This window comes from Ips typographus, linkage group LG3 (assembly GCF_016097725.1).
Source record: "Ips typographus isolate SLU linkage group LG3, UJ_Ityp_2.0, whole genome shotgun sequence".
NCBI classification, from domain to species: domain Eukaryota; kingdom Metazoa; phylum Arthropoda; class Insecta; order Coleoptera; family Curculionidae; genus Ips; species Ips typographus.
The window spans coordinates 9,626,962-9,652,561 of record NC_138424.1 but is presented as its reverse complement, the minus strand read 5'-3'; the positions used below and the strand labels follow the sequence as shown (position 1 = coordinate 9,652,561).

General features: G+C 33.2%; 2 protein-coding genes across 7 annotated transcripts in view; one reads left to right on the top strand and one right to left on the bottom strand.

Annotated features, from left to right (window-relative positions):
- The window catches only part of Mhcl (Myosin heavy chain-like), a 115,935-nt gene that overhangs the window by 29,282 nt on the left and 61,053 nt on the right, over nt 1-25,600 (bottom strand). For 5 of the 6 annotated variants that reach the window (XM_081974747.1, XM_081974748.1, XM_081974749.1 and 2 more), the window contains one exon: nt 8,054-8,326. In XM_081974747.1, coding sequence (XP_081830873.1) covers nt 8,054-8,326 — 273 coding nt within the window. Of the gene's footprint in view, nt 1-8,053; nt 8,327-11,763; nt 13,712-25,600 lie in introns of those variants that run through there. The other variant, XM_081974752.1, reaches the window with a different exon arrangement.
- Nucleotides 1,664-4,509, top strand: LOC145726217 (uncharacterized). Its single transcript, XM_081975210.1, is given in 5 exon segments — nt 1,664-2,194; nt 2,254-2,483; nt 2,668-2,758; nt 2,813-3,099; nt 3,254-4,509. Coding segments are annotated over 5 exon segments (1,410 nt in total). The 5' UTR covers nt 1,664-2,066; the 3' UTR covers nt 3,928-4,509.

Below are 25,600 nucleotides of genomic sequence, written 5' to 3'. Positions count from 1 at the left end.
CAAAACTCATTCAAAAAGATATCTGGGACCTAATTCTTGAAAGCAGGGAACGGAATTCTCAACGGAAGTGTTGATAGAATGTGACAGGAGAAGCTGACACTGGCGGGTTCCTGTCACATTCCACAGATCTTCCTCTTGTTAACTCCCTTCCCTCGTTTCAAGAATACGCACCCTGGGGTATGAATGAAAATCAAAAGGGTATACAATCCACTGAATACTCACGAACCCTTCAGCATTTGGAACGCGACTAGAAAATACGAATAAATGTATCACCTAATGTCGACAAGATCTTGGGGCTTAAAAATACTTAACATTTCCTGGAGATGTAAAATGTAGAACACTTGGAAGATGTAAAACCTTCTGAAAATGACGCGAATATAATTAGAAAATACTGGGACATGTCAACGATATAACAGACCTGGGACACTTTAGATGACTTGCCTGAACAAAAACAGTTTTCACGATTTGAATATACCACTAGATGAAAACGACAGCTAAGTCACACTAACGTATAATCAAATATGCATCATAACACAGAATGTCTGCAATCTGTTGAAATTACAAACCAAATAACACTTTCTTAATTAAGACATCTTCCATTAACTTCATTTTAAACCGAGAAAATTTATTCATTTCATTACATTAACAACGATTTCTTCATCGTGCTCATCTTTATAAATAACAGAAAAAACGTTAAGGTTGATAAGAATTAATGTTCGTCATTAAGTCTTCCTAGATTTTTGCATCATCATTACAATAAACCATTAAGACGACAAACTTCGTGATCAAGTTCGCAATTAATGGCACAATCTCATTAACCTAGATGCGAAGTGGATTTTATAGATTTAATGCCTGGTAGGCGAGGTCATTAAATTGCCATATAATATGTCAAAGTTTGTGTTCAGTGTTAATCTTATTAGTATGATTTGTCTAGTCCTATAGGCCTGTGCCATGTTTTCCAGCCTACGCGTGCAGACAGAAATCAACAAATAATAGATGTGCGTTGTAGGTAGAGGTGGTCCCACGGTATGCAACTTCCCAAGCATCAAGTGCATACAGGAACTTTCTGACAATCTAACGTTTATTCAAAGAGCTATCCATTAGCAACTTGACCGAACCACTCTATCAAGATTGTATGTATAGATAAAATTATTCCATTAACAAACTTGATATCAAAATAACATTTTTAGCGAACCACAAATCAAGAAGATTTAAGGTTATGCTAATATTGACTGCCTTTCACTTATTAATAAGGGGCAATCAGCGGAGTTTATCATTCGAATTGTTTATCACATTCTTCTATAACGTGAAATTGATTATGCACGGTGAAATCGTAACAATACACTGTCGAACGCCTTTTGCAAGTCAATCATGACCTCGAATTGGCCGTCGGCGACTACAACGATTATTGACGATCCAACGTAATAATTTGCTTTTGGGAGGAAGAGTCCACCAGTCCGTAAATAAAATCGTAGAAAAGTTCATCAGCCTCACGACCATTCGGAGAGAAAGTACACCAACTTACTGGGTTACTAATTAAAGGTTCGCCAATCGCGAAAAATGCTTTGATACAACCGTAAACGTCAACTTGTCGGCTTTCGAAAATGTTAATCGCGCTCAAAAACACACGATAGTTGTACGTACATAGAGCTCGATTCAGATGAGAAAAGGCCACCGCATCATCAATGACGCAGTTTTTAAAACTATTTCTTTCTCCTTCTACAGTTGCCGTCGCATTAGATATAATCAGAGGCGTCCTATTAAAATATTCCCGAAAATAAATTCTTAAGCGGTCAAAAAGCCACTTGGCAACGTAGTACGGTTTTTTACTTGGGCACAATTAAAACAAATGCGGGTGCGGCCAGGGACAGATGGACCCTTTTACATGCTTTTACTAGCCGGCACTCTAAACGATGTTGCCAAGTTTAAAAAAATGTAGTGGCGGACAGGTTGAGTTTAAAAATTAGGTTAGGTTAGTTTCCGTTTTAGTCTGGTGTTTTGGTTGTGTTGTTGATGGTCGCAGTTTGAGTTCACGTGTTATAAGTAAAAATCGTTAATTTGTCATAATGTCTCCAAAAAAGATTGGGAAGAAAGGTGTTGTGATACACAGCCAAGGGCGTGAAATTGTAAGTAACGTCTTAGAATTTATGAAGAAGGAGGCAGAAGGAGTTTCCATTCCTTTGAATAACTACAGGTATTGTCTTTGATTAAAAACGACGAAAACGTTGAATAATATAATAAATATCATTTTAGAGAGAGAACTATAGCAGCTACAGGGGTGTCTAGATCTACTGTGCAGAAGATATCTAGAGAAGCACTACATGTTGAATGGGGAGGGCCAAGCTCATCATTTCACACTCCTACAAAGAAGGGACAGATTAAAAAATTAAAATTGGATAACATCAAACCTGATGAAATCAAAAGAATCAGAGAAATTATTTATGATTTCTATATTCTTGAGAAAAAACTTCCAACATTAAAAGGTAAGTTTATAATACATTAGGTATACCTACAGAGTCTTCAGAGTTTTTCTAGCAGAACTTACCATGTTTTTTACAATTAAATGTAAGCCTAGTTTGCTATATGTATAAACCTTGATAATGTGTTAATTGAAAATTTAAAACAACAAAATTTAGACTAAAATGGGATTATTTTTTATCTTTACAGGTATTTTGCAAAAAATTATTGACCAGCAAATCTTGACTGAATCCATTAGTGTAAGCAGCTTAGGGCGATTGCTTAAGAACATTGGATTTTAGTATGTTTTACATCTTGGCAATCATGTACATCAAAATAACTTTATCTTTTGTAGGTGGCAGAAGACACCAGACAAAAGAAAATTCTTGTGTGAATCATATGACATTCGCTTAAAACGAATAAATTTTTTAAAAAAATTGGTGCAATACCGCTCAGAAGGTCGCAATATTGTATATACAGATGAGACATACATTCACAGTAGTCATATTCATGACAAAGGATGGTATGATGAAAGTTTTAAAGGCTTACAAAAACCAATTTCTAAAGGACAACGCCTTATAATAGTGCACGCAGGTGGAGAAAAAGGATTTATTGAAAATGGATTGCTTATATTTAAGTCAGGTAATATTTATGTACACCTCAAACCTACTTAAGTACTTCCTCCTGCTTAAATAAAATAAGTTTATATAACAAGTAATTAATAAGTTTAACCACATTTTACACATCATATAAGACACATAATGTTTGTACTATGATTTTTTTTTTTTTTTTTTAGGTTTAAAAACAGGAGATTATCATGATGATATGAACCATGAGAATTTCATGACTTGGGTAAAAAAGCAATTGCTTCCTAATTTACCTGACCGCTCAGTCCTTATTATAGACAATGCAGCCTACCACAATGTTACTGTTAACAAAAATATTACAACGGCTACTAAAAAAGGAGATATGTTAAGTTGGCTAGTGGAAAAAGGAATCCCAGCAGATCCTCATTTAACAAAGCCAGAGCTGTATCAAATCATACAAGAAAATAAATTTAGATTTCCTCCACAATATAACTTAGATAGGCTGTTAGAACAACATGGGCATCTTGTGTTGCGTTTACCACCCTACCATCCAGAATTAAACCCAATAGAAAAAATTTGGGCTTTGGTTAAAAATTGGGTAGCAGCTCATAATACCACTTTTAAATTGTCTGATACCGAAGCTTTAACAAAACAAAAATTTCAAGAGGTGTCTGAAAAAGAGTGGTTTGACATTTGCCAGCATGTAAAAAAGTATGAAGAGGAGCTCATAAAAAAAGAGCATATTTTTGATGATACAGTGGACCAGCTTATTTTTACTGTTAACACTGGTTCATCTGATGATAGCGATGAAGATTCTGGTGATGATGATGAATGTGATGCCAGTTTATCCGAAGAAGAATTAGGATGCTCACTCCTAGACTAAGTTTTGGATTTTTGTTTTATGTTATGAATTCGTAATTTGTATATGTATATGTATTTATAAATAAACAAAATTATCAAATTTATAAAAATATATGATTATTAAATTTAACAAAGATAACAAATTTTAAATATTACCTCTTCTTCATGAAACCCTGTATATCAAAAACGATGCAAAGGCAAGCTGAAAGTTACTTTGAGACTTCATTTTCAAGGTCTAGCTGCACTGTAGGACCTTCAAATTAAGAATAATTGAAAAAAGAAACCAGCTGCCTATTTTTATCTTCCAATAATTGATTAATTGCCCCAAGACAATGTTTTTTTGTGGTTAACATTGCCCTAAGTTAAGTTATATAATTTGGATTTAAACTAATTGGTATTTAATATTCTTCATCAATCATCACCCTGCAGCTACAGCAGAAAAATAATTTGCACAGATCTTTTTAACCGAAACACACTGTATGTTTTTTTAATTTACCCTTTGCTTGTTTTCTTGTTTATTTTTTAAATTAATATTTAAAGAAATGGGACCAGAGACCTAGGCCAATTTTGTTCTCAAAGCGTCAATATTATGTATGTATATGTATTTGGTTTGTTTTATAAAACCTACTTACCTATCCTGTTTTAATACAATTTATGAAATGAAAAAGCAAAAACTACACCTATTTACGTTAATTAAATTTCATTTCACTGAGCAGAGAATAGCACGCCATTGACTCGCTGCATCAACTTGGAAAGTAACGAAGGCAGCAATATTTAAAGCGAGACGTACAGAGATCGTGACATCATCGTTTGATGACGGCCGTGGCCTTTTCTTAGCTGATTCGAGCTCTACAAGTCGATTTAAACTGGAAAAAGTCTATTCTTGAAAACGAGATAAATAATTCATAACGTGCCGCATTCAGTACGTCAATACTTAAGGAGAAAAAACGCGGATTGGGATTTATGGACATTTTTGCCTTTGAAAAAAAAACTGGTAGAAAGCGGTGTTTTACATCTGTTCGATGGGAATTGAATAGCTTTTTGTTCCGCCATATTAACTCCAAGTTAAATGATACACAGGACGATGAAAGTTACAACGAAAGGACTTAAGCATTAACACTTTACACAATTAAATTGATTAAAAAAAAAACAATGCAACATGACAACCGCAAAAAACAAACTGATGAATCAAATTTAAACTACAGGAAATTGTTTAAATACCGTTTGAATGAATAAAACTGATTGACTAATCAACTCCTACAACACAATTAATATTTGCAAATTTTCACAGTCAATTGATTAATATTGCACAAAACCTCAAGATAATTAAAACCGTTTCAAGGTTGGTTTGAATAAGGAATTAAGGTAAACTAAACTTAACGAAGCCGAAAAATGGTACAAATAAAATATCAATTACTAACGAAAGTCAAATTTTTGATAGTTTGTAAAGAGTAGAGAGAGGAGACTCAATAGTTTTAATTCTACTCGGTTTAAAGTTGTAAGTTTTATTTTGATGAATTGTTTTAGTTAACCTGTTTAAGGGTAATTTTCCTAATGACATATTTATTAAACCTGATATTATATCCTACTTTTAAATTTTAAACTTAAATTTGGTTGAATTCATTTATTTTTAGTGTGTGACTGCTTTCCAAAATTATATTAGATTTATTTGTACTTTATATAAGTTTGTTAATGTAACATTTCTTAAAAAAAACCTTTAAAAATTCAATTTTTCTGTGGTGAAATGAAGTATTTAGTAAAAAGTCATCACCATAACCACTTGGTCTAAGTGGCTTGGTCCCTGTAAATCATACAAAATGAACCAAAATTTGTATACCAAATTTCAATGGAAAAATAGAGGTTGAAAATGACCTAAAACAAATCGGTTGCTTTAAGAATTCAATAATTGAATATAAATTATACATAGTGAAATAAACAGGAAAAAAAAAGAAAACAAAACTGGAGAAAATGTAACGTGAGAAAACTAAAATGTTACGAATGTTACAAAATCTACTTTAGGTGTTTTGATAAATAATAATCGAATACAGTAAGGTACAAATTGGCTTGAAACATAATACTTAATTAATAGGACTTTCCATAATTGATAGCAAGCAAAAATGACCTAACCTAACCTAACGATATCAGAAATCTTGATCTGATAGACAAATAACCTCCAGCTTTAAAATCAAGAAAATACAGACCCAAGTTTTCAAAACTGACGTCTTTGAGACACAAAACACAAAAAAAATGTCATTATGATTCATAATGGCATGAAACAAATCATTTGCTTAAAGAATTCTGCCCTAAGAATGACAACTGATAGCAAGCAAAAATGGTCCTTAACTACATCAACTATTATGATAGAAAATAATCAAAACACAATAACAGATTCAAAATATTTCAGTAAAGAAATAGTTAAAATTACTGCTTTCAATCCCCTCTAATACTAAGCAGTTTAGAAAACTGTTTAACGGTGTGTAAAGCCTATTTTCTGCTACCTATTTTCCTACAAAACAATAAATAAAGGTACACAAGTATATTACAACTTTAGTCCAAAAACTCATGATCATGGGTTTATGTAGTTTTATCACCTTTTGTTTTGCTTTTTACTACATTCTTCCTGTTTTTATTTTTCTATTTGTTTATAAAATAACAAATCTACTAGAAAAATCAATCGATCGATTTGTACATGGTTTAAAACTTTAAATTCACGTTAAAGAATTTTCTTGAAAATTTGAATGATACCGAAAACTTGTGTAGTATGTGCCAGGATATTAATAAAACGAATTTGTTCAAAATTCAGAAGTTACGGACCTGGTCTATGTCAGAAAAAAACCCTTTGGCTATATTCTATACAGGATCGAATTGAGGACTATTTTGAAAATAAATCTTGAATCTGTTGAAACTCCATTCATCCAAGAATCGTGGATGAAAACATTATCATGAGCAGCATAAATTATTTCTCGAAGGAACAGCTTGGACAGAGCCGTACTAAGGTATGACTGGGATTTTCAGTACACAAAAGATTAGGGTGAGTTAGTGAAAACAAAATTGACCATGCCGATCCTGTACCTGTTTCCTAACTAAGACAGGACCGAATTTAGACTTAGGTTTATAAGTGTAAAAATTGTAGAAAAATCACACTTTTTCAGGAGATTGTCTACTATAATTTACAGAATTGAGCTCAGGGACTAACAATACTGAATAAAATGCATAATATACAGCATGAAACGTACATTACAAGTATTTTGGAAAAAAATGAATTAAGGGAAATAATTTTGGTTGTGGTGTGGTTAAACACTGAAAGTTTATAACAAAATCTCTTCTTATTTTTGTAGTTTTAAAGTGATTATGGTACCAAACCTTTCACATCAAACTGTCCAATCATTTCTAATGAATTAGTGTAAAAGCAAACCGAAGACTAATTACACTACTTTACTAAAGTAACCCTAATGAATATTTAATTGAAAATGACTCTCATGATTTTAACTCATAATTTATATTTTAATAATATAAAGAGTAAAAAACCATTGCGGGTTCTACCATCGGTTTCAATCTACTGAATATAGAGAGTTTGTTGTTACTTTTACGTCTGATTAACATGTAAACCATGGAAAATCCATGCAATTTTTATCAATTGTACCAACATTATATTAATAATTGTTATGACAATAAAAATATTCATTTAAACATTCTTCATTTTTTCTTCATTCATTTTAACTGCAGCAATCAATACAGTATTATAGACAAGTGTCCCTCCAATAAGATTTTTTTAGAAAATCTGGTAATAGACATTAATTTCTTTTATTTAAAGTAACACCTAAGTACACACCATGCGGCCTCCCTCAAAGATTCCTAATTAAACTCTCTTGCACATCCGGCTAATTAAGTCTGTCGAAAGATCCATTCAAAAGAACATTACGCAACGGCTTAGCGCGTAACGATTACGAATACATTATTTATTGGATTTCTATCGACTGAAGAAGCCTTGACGGACATTTTTTACACTTCCTCAAGATGTTTACCCATCGCAACATTCCTACGACAGCTGGCGTTGACATTATTTTACCATCGGCAAAAGCAAACACAGTTTTATGACGTTTTATCTATACACACACAGTACACTCCCAACATTTAAAAAAACTCACCGTTTTAGCCCGGAGTTCCTCTTCAGTGCGATGGACATTGAGGAGGGGAGTTACCCGCACCAACAGCCTCCACCACGGCCAGTCCCGCACCAACATGAACTTTCTGACGTTGCGTTGGAGGCATCTGACCGCCAGATCTTGGAGTTTTCGTTGCTGAAGCTTTCTTCTAGCCAAATAGCCGCGGCATTGTGATTGGAATGATATTATTACTCCTGTCAGTCGTTCATCCCTTTGAGCTTCTAATTGGGAAACGACACCAGTTCGGAAGAGAATCTACAACAAAATGTATTTGTTTTACAAAATAAGTTATGTCGTTTCAAATAGAATAAGTAAAATAAATTACTTTATTATATGTATGCGTCACCAAAATGTAGGTTTTTTTCAGGACTTAATACAATTTTATTTAGATCCCTATTAAACAACAAAGATAATTTGGTGAAGAGAGTTGTTGAGTAAGTTTCTCGTTGAAACCATTCAACCTCCTATTTTAGCTCTCGTTTTTAGCATATCAATTTATATTAAATCTCATACTAAGTAATTAATATACATATAAATTGTCACAATTTGTCGAAAAGCAGAACAATTTAAAACCAAACGTTATATTGATGGTATAGAGCAAGCCGCTGTACTTGACGATTACGTCATCGTGTATATTACAATATTATTCCGGTTCATTCTTGTGATATTACAAGTTTATCAAAAATGTAAACATGATCATTGAATGCAATTTATAAGAATCTGATGTTTTGCATATAATACTTTCAAGCTACTTTGTAAAAACCAGTACATTTTTGTTATTTATTTTTGTTGCTTGATATTTATGATATTTTTCAACACTGGAAAACGACAATGACAGTAAAGCCTCGGTCACGCTTTTATTTTGATTACATGTAGCGAAAAAACAGATGCCGGCTCAACTGTCATTTGCCTTGATTTGCACTATAGGTAGGTATCTGATGTAATTAGAAAATTTTCTAAATAATATTTTTTTTTTACCATTAAATTGTTTGATACTCTTATCTTAATACATTACAATAACGTTAGTTTATAGAATAAAGTTTATTTCAAGTGACTTTCTAACAGCTTATCTTAAGGTAATATAGTGGCCTAAATACTAAAACCAGTTATCACAATAATTAATAGTGTGTCAGTAATACAAAAGTTTTATCACCACTCCCCTTGTTTTGTAATTTGTGACCCTCGACGTAACCTTTTTTTATACAGGGCGATTACAATAATAAATCGATAGATGTTCTTTTGATACAATATCACTATATCAAAACCAAAACCGTGACTTACTATGGCCGGTAAAAGTTAGGTTACACACGAATGAAAGGTAAAAACTTTGGCAAGAATAAATAAATTCTTTTTGTTTTAATTCTCTAATCTTTCATACTACAAACAACTCAATTTTTCTAAAAGTAATAATGAACGTCACAAACTAAAAATAAGTGAATAATTTGAGAATCATTATAAATTCTTAATAGAAATATATTCCTGTTTTGGTGTTGCAATTCTAACAGTAACTATGACAGTATCTAAATCTCGGCATGAACGGTTGATCTAGCAAAACTTAGGTCATTTAACTGCAGTTTATGATTATTGTACGTTTCTTGTGCTTAATCACGTGAAGTAAACGACCTTATAACCTAAAATCTTGACAACTTTATGTAATTTTGGTAGTAAACTCAAAAATTAATATTATCTTTTAGGCTAGATTGTATTTTTATAGATCTAAGGAATAGATTGATTTAGTGATTAATTAAGTAGTAAGAAAGTAGTAGAAAATGTATCTTAATTATTTATTTTATCCGCATATTTTAGTAGTAAAACTGTGTAAAACTCAGTTTGGTAGCAATAACATACAGTGTGACCCATTTAGAATGGAAACACCCCTATAAAATTTTAGGTTATTAACCGATTTCAATGATTTTTTTTTTGAAATAATTAGGAATGAAATGTCTATTATGGGAGAAAATTTTAAATATTTATTTCAGTTTTCAGGTCATATTACGAGACTTTTTCTTGATAGAAAATGGAGAATTTTTATTAGCGATTTTTTTATTGAAAAAATTACTACGCCACTGGATCTATAGTGCTTTCAAATAGCTGTGACCAAATTTTTATTTTATTTTTTTTTTTGATTTTTTTTTTTTGATTTTTTTTTTTTGATTTTTTTTAAATTTTTTTTTTTTGATTTTTTTTTTTTTGATTTTTTTTTTTTAGTAATTAATCAATTAATAAGTAATAATAAACAAGTAAATAGTAACACCATTTCTATGGCAACAGTTGATGCAGGGTGTTCTTTTGTGACCGTTAGCTTAGAGGATTTTTGAATTTTAATTTGTCATAACTTTGTTATTAATGAATGGATTTTCATGAAATTTTGGTCACAGCTATTTGAAAGCACTATAGATCCAGTGGCGTAGTAATTTTTTCAATAAAAAAATCGCTAATAAAAATTCTCCATTTTCTATCAAGAAAAAGTCTCGTAATATGACCTGAAAACTGAAATAAATATTTAAAATTTTCTCCCATAATAGACATTTCATTCCTAATTATTTCAAAAAAAAAATCATTGAAATCGGTTAATAACCTAAAATTTTATAGGGGTGTTTCCATTCTAAATGGGTCACACTGTAGAAAATTGTTGCTATTTGAAAATTGTTGCTATTTACTATATTCATGGATTTTACCTATCATAATAATGGTAATTTATCTCAAAAACGATCAGCTTAAAATTTATTCGACTTTCACCCTGTAGTAAAATGCAACTATTAAATTGTGTGCAGCACAAAATTGTGAATCAAAATTAATTAAAAAAATTTATTGCTGCACCTGGATGTGATGTCTGGATGAAAAAAAAAACATTAAGGCAATTTTATTCAAATAATGTAGAGAATTTTTAAAATTTTTACTGAGATCTGAACAACAAAAACTTCACATTTCAATAATAAAAATTGAAACATCAATACTAATTAATTTTACGTGATATGTTCAAAACAACAATACTACTTATCTGAGTAAAATCAAACAACAATATCAATAATTTCAATATACAACAATATTAATATAAACGTTTTGACTGTGACGTTTGCTTCTTTATTTGTCACATTCAAAACATTTTGTTTAGTTTTTTTCTTACAAAGCTAATAAAATAAAACTTGCAGTTTTTGTTTTTAAGATAACCTACTAAACAACTCATTACTATTAATGATTTTAAATAAACTATGTAAATTAAGAACTTTCTCTTTTTAAAACAGCGAACGCAGATTTAGTGTCAAAACGTTGGTTACCTCATCATAAATTCAATTATTATATTTGAAAAAAATTGTGTATTTTTCTGTTATTCTTGAATCGCAAAGGGGTTCAATGCTGGGATAACAGCACCCAACCAGTTCATGTTAACATAAACAACATCGCAATAATATGATCTTAAGTTAAAACATATCTCAACATTGTGGTAGTAAAAAAAATAGAAAATTTAATAAAAAAAAACACTGATATTAGAAACCTTTACTGTAACCGGAAAGCCGTAATAGTTTTTAACTTTTGTCCTTCTCAAATTACTCGTACAGAGTAAAATCTCTACTGAGACCCTAGACAAAAAGTACGTTTGCTTAGGATGTTTTAAACCCTTCCCCAAGTCACACGAACCCATTTAAACAAAAAAAAATATTTAAGACCAGGTAAAAAACTTCAAAACCCACCTTGTTGGGAACATCCGCAACTACCACGGAAATATCACGTGGTAACTCGACTTTTGAATCCAAAACAGAGGGTAGCGACTCGGTACTAGTACGACTGCGTACCGAAGAAGAAGTTGACTCGTCACAGTCAACTTCATTGGAAATATTCCCGGAATCATCGGAGTTGTAGTCTAGATTTTTCTTTTTTGGGTCTTTCACTATAAAATCACTGTTAAGGTAGAATTTCTTGTCGACTTTGTCCTGGACTACCACCGTTTCCGGTTTATTTTTTGCAGGGGTTAATTTCCTGGTGACTACTTTAGGTGTCACCTTCTTCGGGCTGCTGTCAACTGTCCTAGATGTGGGAATCTTTTCCTGAGGCTTTTTTGCCACTACAGAAGTCTTGTCCTTCTTATCTCTCTTGGAAGCATCTTCGACCTGTTTGACTAGTGTGTTAGCCTTTTTCACTCCTGCACCTGGTGATTTAACACTCAGCCTATTTGGAGAGCAAACCTGACTCTGTTTTGGAAGACTTTTAGGCGGTGTGGTCACAGTTCTGAGATTTTTAGGAACAGTTTTGACGCCACCTTTAACCTTATCCTGCTCACTTTTGGGTATTCTCGGTTTCGATAAATTTTGCACGCTTCTGGCTTTGCTGACATCAGCTGAAGATGCTCCAGGTAATGACAGTCTGGGTTTGGCTAAATTCTGAACGCTCTTGGCTTTACTCAACTCCACGCCGACCTTCTTTCCACCTGGAGCACTTCCATTGCTATCTAACTTGTCCAGATGGCAAGGAGTACTGGGAAAGCTTTTTCTCAAACTGGAGTTTACCGGAATTTTACTTACTGAACCGTGCTTCTTCGACAGGCTTAAGTTTGTGGTACTTACAGCCTTTGAGAGAGCAGGAGCAGGTGCTGGATGCTCGATGGTAGTACTATCTGAGAGACTGTTGATCCTTTTTACTAACTCTTTTACTTTTCCTGGGGACTCCACAACTACTGTGGGTTTCATACTTGGAGGTGCTGATTTAGGGAGTGGCGGTGGGTCAATTGAAATGGGGACAATTTTAACCGGGGTGGCGTTTAAGTCCAAGTTTGTCATGCTTTTTGTTTTAGCAGGGTTGCAGTTTTGCAAAGAGCTAGGGGCATTCTTTTTCAAAATGCACTTGGATTCTATGATACTGCATGTCTTAGCTTTTACCAATTTGGGAATTTTGGTTATTTTAGGGGTGGGTTCTGGAGGTTTCGGTTGGGTTTCGGCAAGTTTTTTCGGGTGTTTACGAGGCGGTGGTACCACTTTAACTGGGACTTCTGGTGGTTCAAGTAAAGGGCTGCTGTACTCATCCAGAATTTTGTCAAACGAGTTAATAACAATTCGCAATTTGTCGCTAGTAATCGAGTCTGATTTGACTTCAACATTTTCGTAGTCAGGAATTGGTTTTCTAACCACTTCGATTACTGGAGGTTGACGTTTTGCACTCTCGTTTTTATCCTGTTTATGCGACTTCGACTCACCTCCAAGCCATTTCTTATGGGTCTCGTAGATTTTCTTAATGAAAGGTTTGCCCATGTACTTGGGTTTCTGGCTGCTCGACATCCTAAATTACTGCTGGAGGTTCATTCTATAATTAACCGATCAGTACCAGCACGGTTAATGTAGTCAGACACGGTCTGTTTCACCAGCTTCTAAAAGGAGTTACAACAATGTTTTTATAATTTTTTTTGTAGTTAGTTCCGTTGTTCTTGTGGGTCACTGTAACGCGATGCTAATTCCGATTAAAAATCCAAACTCACGCAATTGTAGTAGAAAGTGATTGGGACAAAAAACAAAAATATTCTCGGTGGTACGGAGGTTCAACTTTTACTTGAACGAAGAAAAAAAACATTAAAAATTGTGAGAGACACTAAAACCGCGCGAACTTTTGCGGACGACACCTAGACACCGTCTTCGAAGGGGCAAGGACAAGAGTAAACTGATGCCGAGTCACGAAGTGGACCATGAAGACCGTGAAGCCGGTGCCACCGGTGGTACCGACTCGGCGTGGTGCACCAGCTCGTGCACTTGGTTACAGCTGCAGGTCCCTTCGAGATGGCCGGTGATTGAAAGTTGAAGTTGCTTCGTTTTTTATGGCTCGTTTCACCTGACCTTTTCATGTTGCGGGAATTGTCTTAAGGGCTTTTTAGGTTATACGTTTTACAACGTACTGGGTGATTGATTGAATCTTCTTTGAGTTAAGCATCAGCAAACTTATGTTTTTTTCTTATGAAATGCCTAGATTTTCGATTGGATATAAATGATGTTCATTAATCAGTAATAATAATTTAATAGTATATTCTACATAATTCAAAAAATATAACAAAAAGTTAGCAAAAAATTACTTTAGCCACGTCTTCTATTACAAAAATAAGCCTACTATATTCGAAAAATGCTTAAGTGAGAGTGCTAAAGTTAACTTCCATGTCACTGAAAAAAATTGGCACTTTAAAAACGTCTTCTAAAGCTTTAAAGTGTACGTCAAAACCTACTTTTGGTAATTTTTCAAAAAACTCACATTTCTTCAAGAAAATGGCATTTTATTCTTAAAAAACATGGAACTTAAGGGAAAACAAATAAATCAATTGGAAACCTTTACACCATAAGAAAATCTAAATTTTTACAAAATTAAATTTAGCAATTTTTAGTTTTTTGAATTAACAGTTAATAATTAACAATTTCAAAATTTTCAACATAAGTTGTGACAATGTTTAACTTGTACTTGTACTAACATTTAAACTCTTAAAAAATCAATATTTTTTTATTATAAAAATAAATAAAATGTCATTTTCTGAAAAAACTTTTTCAGACGTTTTTTTAGAAAAATCCTTGTTCTTATATGTATTTAAAAAAATTGCCTTTAGAATTTTTTTTAAAAGCACCCATTTTTCCATTGGCATAGAAGTTAAGACGATATTATTTATTCAACTTGGTCATCCTGTATCTCAAACAAAGGGCATTTAAGATTTTATAAGAGGGTATGTTTATAAAAACTTTTTCTCATATTTCTGAATATATTTACAGTTTGTAACACACATTCAGAGACACCTTGTATTTTTATTTGATTATACCTTTTCTTAAAACTCTTACAAGTTTTTTGTAGAGCTTCACAGAAAGTTCACGTTTCAAAAATTTCAGTTATCCATTTAAATTAGCTTTTTGATACTTAATACCGTTTTTCAATTATTTGTCAAATTGTAAATTAATATTTAATATTTTTTGTGATTTATGCTCCATTTATGTTACAATAAAGAAATAGTACTTGTTTTGTTAATAGTAAGATTTTAATAAACACTAACATATTGAAATGGAAATTTCGTCGTCATATTGTATTGTTTTTAAGCAAACCGTTTTTTCCAACAGAAACTATTTTTGGATAAAGAAAACGTCTCGATTAAAATGTTCCATAAATAAGTGTTTTTTAAGCAAAAAAAAATAGCTACTGTCAAAAGATAAACAAAATGGCGTTGCAGTTTTTAACCTTGACTACGTTTTTAAAGTCTTAACTTTAAAATTCCAAATGAGAATAGATATTTTTTTCGCAAAAAATGAGTAACTTTCCTAAAAATAATATTTTTACAACACTATCATTAACAAAAATATAAACTAACCAACTACTTAATGTATGTAAGTGTGGAGAAGAAACATCCCGAACCAAAAAAAAACAAGATGTGTTAAATCCGATGATCTAGCAGGTTGGTAGTACCGATTTAAGACTGACTAGACTGACTAGATTGTTGCTGTTGATCAGGACTTAAAAACCAAATAAAACCAATGAGTACTTAAACTTCCTGCAACAATGTTAACCGGAAATCTGTGTTAGAGAGTTATGCATCTTTTGTGAATCAAGCGCAAGGTAAATGAACCATCCGGTATCTCTAATACAGGGTGAGTCAGAATGGGTAGCCAAAAATGAAGAATCAGAATCATGTCATGAGGTGAAAGTACAAAGTATTGTTCTCGTGGAGTAGTACGGTACAATTGATGTCAGAAGTGAGATTAAAAATCTAGCAAGATCGAAAACCACGAGTACAGATAACGATGAGGACTGCAAGGAGAAGATTGTGAATAAATGTTTTCGATTACAAAGCAAACAAGGAACAACAAAACAGCTCATGGAGATGATAAATAAATTGAAGACAAGATTAAAGCAAATCAAGTCAGGATCAGTTCAATTGTAGAAATGTACCAGTTAGATTGTGTACTTAATGAAACTGAAAACAGTATGGAGGAGATTAAAAAAAACTTCAAGAATATGAAACAGATTAGAGAATCGTTCAAAATTTACAACACTAAGTTGACAAGAACATGACAATATTCCTAAGTTCACCAAAATAAAACTCATTGTAAAGAGCTGCTGAGACAAATAATTGAATGGCAAAACCACATTAGTTCTGACACTTCGAGAAGATGTTCTGGAAGTTCAGTAGACTTTAGACAAAAAAGGAAGAAGCCTTGTCTGGATATTGGCAAACAGTGTGAAGAGGCAGAATATGAAGAGCCATGCAGAAGAGTAGTTTTAAACAATGGCACAGCCATAAACCCATTAATATGAAGATAAAATGCACTACTTATTGCAACTTCGAAAAATGTTGGGTTATAGCCTTTTATTTGACTTTTTTCTTCTAAACCAAGCCAGTCTAGGTACTTATTTAAAGGAGATGTAATATAATCTGTTTCGAATTTCTTGCCTTACTTTTTTTTATCCATGTCTAATTTGGTTATATCTCGAATAGTTGACCGTTTCTAGTATTATTCCCAGTCTCGGTTCACAGAAATCAGCGTAAAAAAACGATGAGCCTTCCAACATGTCAACTAGACTGCCATAAAAATTGCGAAACCCTTTTGTTCTCAGCGGTCGGGTCTAGTTTTCTATTAGGTGCAAAAAACCGATTCCGTTCGTAAACCTGTCGTTACTTTTTCGCAAATCGATTCCCGACTACCATACCGAGCAACCTTTAGCAGCATATGGTAAGCTGATCGAATAAAAGTTGACGAGATTGCCGGTAAGCGTTCACAATATAAATCTACTTCTTTCGCCTGTAATCTAGCCTGGTTTACACCATTTCAATTGACTGGTTGATGTCGTGGTCCTTACTAGGATAGTTTCCATTGATGACGCTCACATGACACGACAACAAACGGACGGTGTAAACCTACCTGGAGGGCATCGCGATCATGCAAGAACGGATACCATGCAGTCTGCGCCTTATCGGAGCATCGATGAAATTAAGATTTGTGTATGTTTTAACATTTAATTAGAGCGCAATATTTATGACCTCAGGAAAGAAAAATTAATTTAGTCGCGGCGTGCTTCTTTTTTTCCCGTCCGTGGGAACGTTCGACTTTCTAAAGTCGACCAGGATTTTGAAGGTCAATGTTGCGGCCCCCCACGAAAGTAAAAGGTTTTAAATTTTGGCTGCACAGGTTGCTGACTAGGGAATGGCAATAAATTGGAAGACACTAAAAAAAGAGAAAAGTCAAAATTTTAAACGGTTCAATAACCCTATCCAGTCTTTTCTTCTTTTTCAACTGGATGAGTGTTTTTGGTTTGGAAAAATTTATATGGAACTAGATTAGTTCCTTTCCCAACGCCTTGAGGAACAATGCTTTCTTTGCCCATCCTGTACACCTTGTAAAAAAATAGCTATTTATGTAACCAGTTACGAAAAGATCGATTTTGTGTAACGAATGAATGTTTGTAGGGCGAGCGCAGCGAGGTCCTACAATTTGAATGAGTTACACAATAAGACATTTTCGAAACGTGTTGCATACATAATTTTTTCTAATTTTGACCAAAAAGCGGTAAAAACCAGCTTTTAAAGTGATTTAACACAAATATTCACTTTCATAGCACCTTGTATAAACTGTGACAACGACATGTTATGATGGATGTCGCCCATATGTTTCTACGGAAATGCATAAAAACAGGGAGTGATGAAATGAACTTTTCATAACTAGTTACATAAAGTGATACTAGTTACGAAAAGTAAAACGTTTTGTCACTCTAATCAGTTTTGAAAAGTGTCACTTTATATGCCGAAATTAGAAAAACAAACATTAGTCATAGCGCCAGGAAAAAAAACGTCAAAGTAAAAATAAGCTCAATGTCCATTGTGGCAAGCCATAACTCTGATTTTATGACCTTTACTGGGTGAATTTTTTTACCAGATTTTTAGCCAAAATAATGCTTTATTTAACCATTTTGTGCAGCTTTTACAGAAAAATGTATCCATCAAAACAAATTCAAGCTGAGTGTGTCAAATGCACTGTCATATTTGACATAACTCTGGTTCTGGGACCGTTACTATGTGGATTTTTGTAAAAAATTTTAGACAAAATCATGTGGTTTATTTAACTACCATATACAATTTTAGCACAAAAATTTGTAGTAAGACCGCCAGCCGGAGAAATGTCAAAGTGAAACCAAACTAAAGTTTAAAATACACTGTCTGTTTTGACAGTCCATAGCTTTGGTTCTATGTCACCTTCACTGTGGATTTTTTACCGGATTGTAGGCAATAATTTTCTTCACCACCGGCTTGTCCAAAGAAGAGTGACAATGACAAGCAAAAAATGTGCAAATGGAGCTTAATGTGCAAAATGCACTATTTTGACTGACTCTTGCCTTTCTAGATCCTACAGGGTGGATTTTTTTAACAAATTTTAACGAAAATCTGATACAGTTTGAAGGACAGAAAAGTTGGTAGTTGCAAAGTAAAACCAGGCCAAAGTTCGAAATCTCTCACAAGTCTGCTTTGACAAAGCATAACTTTCATTCTATGACAGTTACAGGGTGTTTTTTTTTTACTAGATTGTAGCCAAAACAATGGTTTCTTTAGTCATTATCAACAGTTTTACAAGAAAAATTGTTAGTGGCAGCGCTATACAAATCTATTCACATTTCGAAAACTACAAGAGATACGACCGACACATGTAAATTGTAACAAACTTAGAATTTTCTTGTACCCACTTTGTTTTTAGAATTATTTGAAAAAAAAAACGCTATAGATGTATTCTAGATGACAAAATACTTTATTTTGAGGTTATTTAGCTCATAAACTTGAAAAAATTATAAATAAAAAACAAAGTAAATTTGAGTGATAGAACAATTTTTATGATAATTTGACATCTCAATTCGCTTCACTCTTTTCTGATTTTTGAAGGAGAAATTTGACAACCTTTCAGTATACAGGGTGATTCCAAAGTTGGGGCTTTCCTTTCACCTACGAATAGGGCTTCAAAAAATAAGTTTTCTTTTTCCTTTGACGCTTTTTCGAGATATGAACAATAACGAAGATACAGGGTGTCAAAGTTTTACAAAAAAAAAACAAAATAAAAAATAACTTAAATTTAATTTTAACCAACTACAGGTTCTTCCTTATCAACAGACATAAACAAAAAGAAAAGATTTCAGCCGCCTTTGAACTAAGTTTTCATAATTTGACAATTTAAATTAAAACAGCATTTAATTTTAGGCACGCATTAAGACGGTTTTTATTTTTTTTACTGGAAAACGGTGAGTCGTAGCAAAAAATAATATAAGGGGTTTTACTTTTAGAATTGAACAAGGAATTCAATAATAAATTTTATGTTAAAAAAAAACAGTAGGATAATATTTTTTTTCAAAAATGTTTTAAAAAAATTATACGTGCGCCACTGGTAAACGCAAGAAAATTGTTGTTTCTTGGAAAATTTCCTTTCCACGTAGCTACTGACACCTACAAAATTTTGTTTAATTACTTCAAGTGGTTTGGCCAAAATCATTAAATTTTTATTTTTTCAGTAAAACTTTGACACCCTGTATCTTCGTTATTGTTCATATTTCGAAAAAGCGTCCAAGGAAAAAAAAAACTTATTTTTTGAAGCCCTATTCGCAGGTGAAAGGAAAGCACCAACTTTGGAATCACCCTGTATTTCAAAAACCGTTTTTTAACGTGATGTGTTTATAAAACGTGAGAATGGTAAATACAGTGATGCCAAATTTGTACCTTTTGCACTTTTACCGCCCTTACGATTATTTGGCAGTCAATTACTTATTCTGACATTTTACCAGTTTTTACCTCTCTCTATCTTCTCTGTATCTGGTTCAAAACTGTGTTCTCTATACAAATTATACTGAGTGATCTAGTCAAGATTTTGCCCAACTTTCTCGTGTGTTCCCCTTGAGGTATCACATCCTATATTATCCATTCCAACAGTTCTATCCAATTTGTTTTCAAATTATCTGCAAACACTTAATAATGATGAACGTTTATAAGCAAAATTATTCTTATTAGGATTTCCTGCGTTATTTATTAATGACCAAAGCAAAATGTTGTCTATGCAACTTAGTGTAAATCGTACAAGTTAGCATTGACAGAGTGAAAGCTATCAAATAAGTTCATAACCTCAATCCACTAGGATTCCAGACGTTCTAGTGTGGCTAAACACACTTTTTCACAAATCTAACAGCAGGGAATTGGGATTGAACCATCCAAAACACTAGTTTAATAGACTAATGCAAAGCATTTGCCTGCATCATCCGACCTGACCATGGCATCACAATCTTTCGCAATTAAAATGCAAAAGTAATAAAATTAAAATTCCACAGTATGATTAGCAACTATTGTTTAATGGCAATTACTCTAACGGTACGCAACGTCTATTCGCAATAAATCCTGGCTATTTTAACGCCTCTTTGGTTAAATAAGGCACGAATTAATGTCGCCATATTTCGCCTTTAACGTTCTGGAGATTTGCAGACCCCGATATACAGTCAAACGTAAATTATCATTCATTTTGCCTGTTTAAAGGTGCGCTATACCGGTAATAATAATTATTATGGAAATGCCAACCCTGGATTTTCGATAGGGCAACTAGTAGAAAAAATTAGTTGGAAGACACAAAATGCATGCAACATTAGGGTTGAAGTCCTTGTTGTCTCAATAGTTATCTCGTTACAAATCTAAAGTTAGCTTTAAAAAAACCCAGTTTATGACAAAGAGGATATTTTTCTGATACGTTTCAGAAAAAAAACAGACTTCTTAATCTTCCAGGCCCTCATTTGAATAACGGCCAAAAAAAGAAGATTGGGGCTCACCTGTTGCTCGCCACTCCAAGTACCGTTGCTTCGTTCTTTATTCGGCGAATTGAAAATCGAACATGGATAAGACTGATGCGGGCACCTTTCTCCAATTTCAACGGGCCTACTATGCTAACTTCCACTTTAGAAATCGTTTTAACACAACTTACTAAACACCAGTTTTACAGGTACGTTAACCATTATGTCACTGAGAACAACTGAAAGAGTTGATAGATCACCATTCAGGTCAGCATAGTAGGCCAACGTCAACATTTTTGTTGAGAGTAATTGAGTGAACCAAATACGAAACGTTCTCATGAATAATATACTTATGCTGTTGCGTATGGTCTTTATTGTTACGTTCTTCACCTTGACAGGCATTGACTTACAACATAAGGTAAAGGGGTCGGAAGAATTCAAAGGTCTTGCACGCCACTGATCAGTTTGAATAGCATCAAGAGAAGTTATATCAATGGGAGAAGTGCAGCTTTTAAAATTAGAAACGTCCTCCGGTTTGAGAATCGACCTTTATATGCAAAACGACAAACCGAGAGAGAATCGTTTATGCTGTTAAACTTTACGACGGATTTGTTTTTTATGCTGATTTAATTGCGCGATTTACCAGATTTACGCCATGAAAAGTACGCTTTTACACGACCATTCGCCGGCTACTGGACTTAAAAATTACCATTAAATTCGAGTCGGCACTTCACTGTTGAGCATTGTCTCTTTAATGGACAAGACATTTGCTACGCAGCACGTAGGATAGCAGAGGAAAGTTGGAATTAAATTATTTTCAAAAAGTGCACAAAAGTGGCAAGTGAAATGAGTTGAAAGTGAAGCTATAAATTTTACGACCATTATCTGTTATAGAGAAATATTTTTAGTTTTTTTGAAGATGTTGGTTTAAGAGTTTCAACGAGGCAAATGTTTTCTTTCCTACCATGGAATGGGAAAAGAACCGTGTTAGAGTGCTTATAACCAAAAATTCAGGAGATTCTTCATTAACATCAGTATTGATTGTCCAAGCCTCCTAATGGAAGTAATGGAAGAAAGAATTGAATCAACTTTAACCCAAACTACCGAAAGCCAAAAAATGGGAACAAAACCTTTAAAAGATTGACAACCTGCCAAACAGCAGCGGAGGCATACACCATCCAAGAAGAACAAAAAAGATTCTTCTCTTGTTCAACCTTTATTTGTCCACTTCTGTGCGTAGGCTTCTTTCATCTATTTCCATGCCTTAAGAAGATTAAGCTTAACCTAGAACCTATCAACTATATTATGATTATCTACGACATAATTCATATAATAACAAAATTGATAGTTATCATTACTAAAAGTATTACAATATTGGTATATTGAACAAAATTTTAACTATAAATTATCAATTTGCAACTTTTTTGAATTGTTATTATTCTGTTAATTGCTACTCGTTCACTCTAAAATTTTAGAGCATTCTAAGCAATTGTCCCATGATCTGGGTAATGGTGTCATCAGATGGCGGTATTGTATATGTGGCTGATTCAAAAGATAATTTTTATTTTTAAAATTCACTTCGAATGACATTTGCCATTAATTATTATATGTATATTTAAAACATAAGTTTTATACAAACGCAACTGTGTCATACTGGGCCTGTTAAGGCATTAATTTTTGTAAGCCAATTTTGATCTAATTTGCATCTAAAATTTTAAAATAAAGTATGAACTTAAGTTTATGTAAAAGTGCTTTAATAGTGTGTATGATATTCCTATTTCAATCCAGTTACATTAGCTTTTTCTCGGGTTTGTCATTGTTTTTAAGATAACTAATATAATGCTGATAAGTCTCATGGTATTTTGTTACAACCATGAAAATACCTTTATTGATATTATATTTTCTGGAATTAGAAGGTTTTGCCTGTATCAGAGTTTATTTAGAACACATTTGAGAAGTAATTCTTATTAGATTAAGTACAAAGATAGAGATGAAATAAAAAATGAATGATATAAACGGCTCTTGAACCAATACAGTAAATAAACACATACAGCAGTCTCTTATAACTTCCTATTAAACGCTGATTTATACTCATCGTAAAAATAAATTGATAACAAAATTTCACTGAAACAATACCATTTAAGTGCACAAAAACATCAGCTACTGAGTGTTTTACCTAAATTTACAATGCTACAATGCAAAGTTTGTTTTTTTCCAAAATTAAGTGTCTTATTGTCTTGCCATCATTTTAAACAACTCAATAGTTTAATTTTTCAAACCAAAACCTGAACCACATTACATAGAGAAATTCAACCTCGAATAGGCTGTCACAGAAGATAACACAAAACCCAATCAACAGAGAGACGAACGACAGTGTAGACGAACAATGGAAAACCCTAAAACATAATATCCTTAACGCAACCAACGAAGCTCTAGGAGAAAGACAGGTAGATGACAACAGAACAAATAAAACACCATGGTTTACACCGGAAATAAGGGCACTATCAGAACACAAGAAGAAAGCACACATAAAGTGCGCAACAGAAACCAAGAAAACTGGAATCTATAGAAAACAGAACGAAACAGAATAAATGTTAGAATCAGAGAGATAAAAGAAGATTACTGGGAAACGTTCACCAAAGAGATGGAGACAGATATGTACGAAAGCCAGAGAAAGATATGGGGAATGCTAAGAAGGAACAAATTAGAAATCAAGGATACTATGCAGACAAATAAAATTAATGCGGAAGAATGAAAGATATATTTCGAAAACTTATATAAAGAAGATGAGGGAATTGAACAACTACTAATAGAAGAAGACCAAGAAGAAGACATTGAGATAGAATTGACAGGCAGTACGATAGAACACATCTTGAAACATAACGCTACGTATATTTAAAAAGGACAATTATCGTGGAATAACGCTTGTCAACAGCATCCTCAAAGCCTTTACTAGGACTTTGTTAGAGGAAATAAACAAAACTAATCAAATTCGCGAAGAACAGCAAGGTTTTTGAAAAAACAGGTCTACCATTGATGCTATCTTCATTGTGAAGCAAATTAATCAAAACAGAAAAATCCGTAGAGTTCAATAAAACAGTTTATATGTGCTTTGTCGACATGACTAAAGCTTTCGACATCATTGAAATAATGCGAGAAAAGGAAGTGAACTCTGGTTCACTTATAAATAAAACTAATATACGAGATTAATAACCACTGTTGGACTAGTATAAAAGTAGGACATCTATTAACTGAAGAAGTACAAATACGCACAGGAATAAGACAAGGTGACTCACTTAGCCCATTTATATTTGACATGACTATGGACAAAATTGTCGGAGATCTACCTAAAAGAGCAGAACTTACATCAATGTTGTCTGCTACGCAGATGATGCGGTGCTCATTGCGGATTCTGAAGACGACCTTCAGAAAAACACTACACGACAAAATCAGAAGTGAAGACCTTAGGCAACGGAGCGAGATACAAGACATAAGAAGGTGGGTAAGACAGAGAAGAAAATACTGGAATAAACACGTAAACAGAATGGAAGACAACAGATGTGTAAAAATCGCAAAAAAACGGTCGGAAAACGAACACAAGGCAGACCTCCAAAACGCTGGACATCAACATCCGAAGAGGCATAATAGGACAAAACAGGAAATTAGCCTACCTATATGGATACCCATATTAGATAGAAAGAAGAAGAATAGTTTCATGTCAATTTCGTCCTAATTTCCATTTAGGTTTACACTAAGACAAAATGTTGATGGAAAATAACATTAGTTTTTACTATGTAGTGTGCAGAATGCCTACAAAATCAGTTTAAATAAAACCAAAGTTAATCTCATTAAGGCTTAATTTGGCTTGCCATCATACTGATTTACACCGGTAAATCTCGTTCCAGAACTACTTACTTTCAAGCCAATTTCAACCTAATTTATACCCATTGAAGTTATACACCATTCAAAATGGCTGACAGCAAGTTATGCGCTTCTCAAAAATTATTCTATTATTGTTCTTTAGAGATTATAACTAGAATACTGTTCCAAGAGCTTAATGTTCCATATACAGTAGGTTCCATTTAAAGTTTCATGCTTAAATTAGAGTCTTATTAGATTTAACTCTAGTTTATGCAAAATTGTGAAATTGGGAGCCAAATCACCTGAAAGCTTTTACACTTACACACACAGAGTAACTTTACTGCTTGTTTTCAATGTTGAAAACTAGTCAAAAAACATGACAAATTCTAGTCAAACACTTGTAAGTCTTAATCATGCTGGAACAAGGCATTTTTTAAACCAAATGTCCGTAAAACTAGCCGGTATCAACCTAGTTCTAACAACTAACAACACCGATCAATTTCAATGAATGCAGGTTACAGGCTTGGTTGAGCTAATACGTTTCCGATAAAATTTAAGATACCTGAGATAGTTGTTCTTAGACAAGCCTTGGCAGTTTCCTAGGCTCAAATTTTTCGCTCGTGCCGGGCAATTTAATATTCGCATGTAATAATTATTGCGAGGCTTCGAGCCATGAACCGTTACGCGTACATACATAGCCAGAACGACAAAAATATGAACCGCGTTGTCCATATCTGCGCTTGATCGGATTTGGTTTTATTTATTTTCAGACTAAACAGCACCAAGGCTGAACCCCCCCGACTTTAATTGACCAATGAAAACACAAGAAAAACGACCCTATTATTGTTTTTAAGTGGAAGCAAAAGACGTAATTGTGGCAGATCCAAAACAAACTGATCAAAAGTTAACTAAAAATCT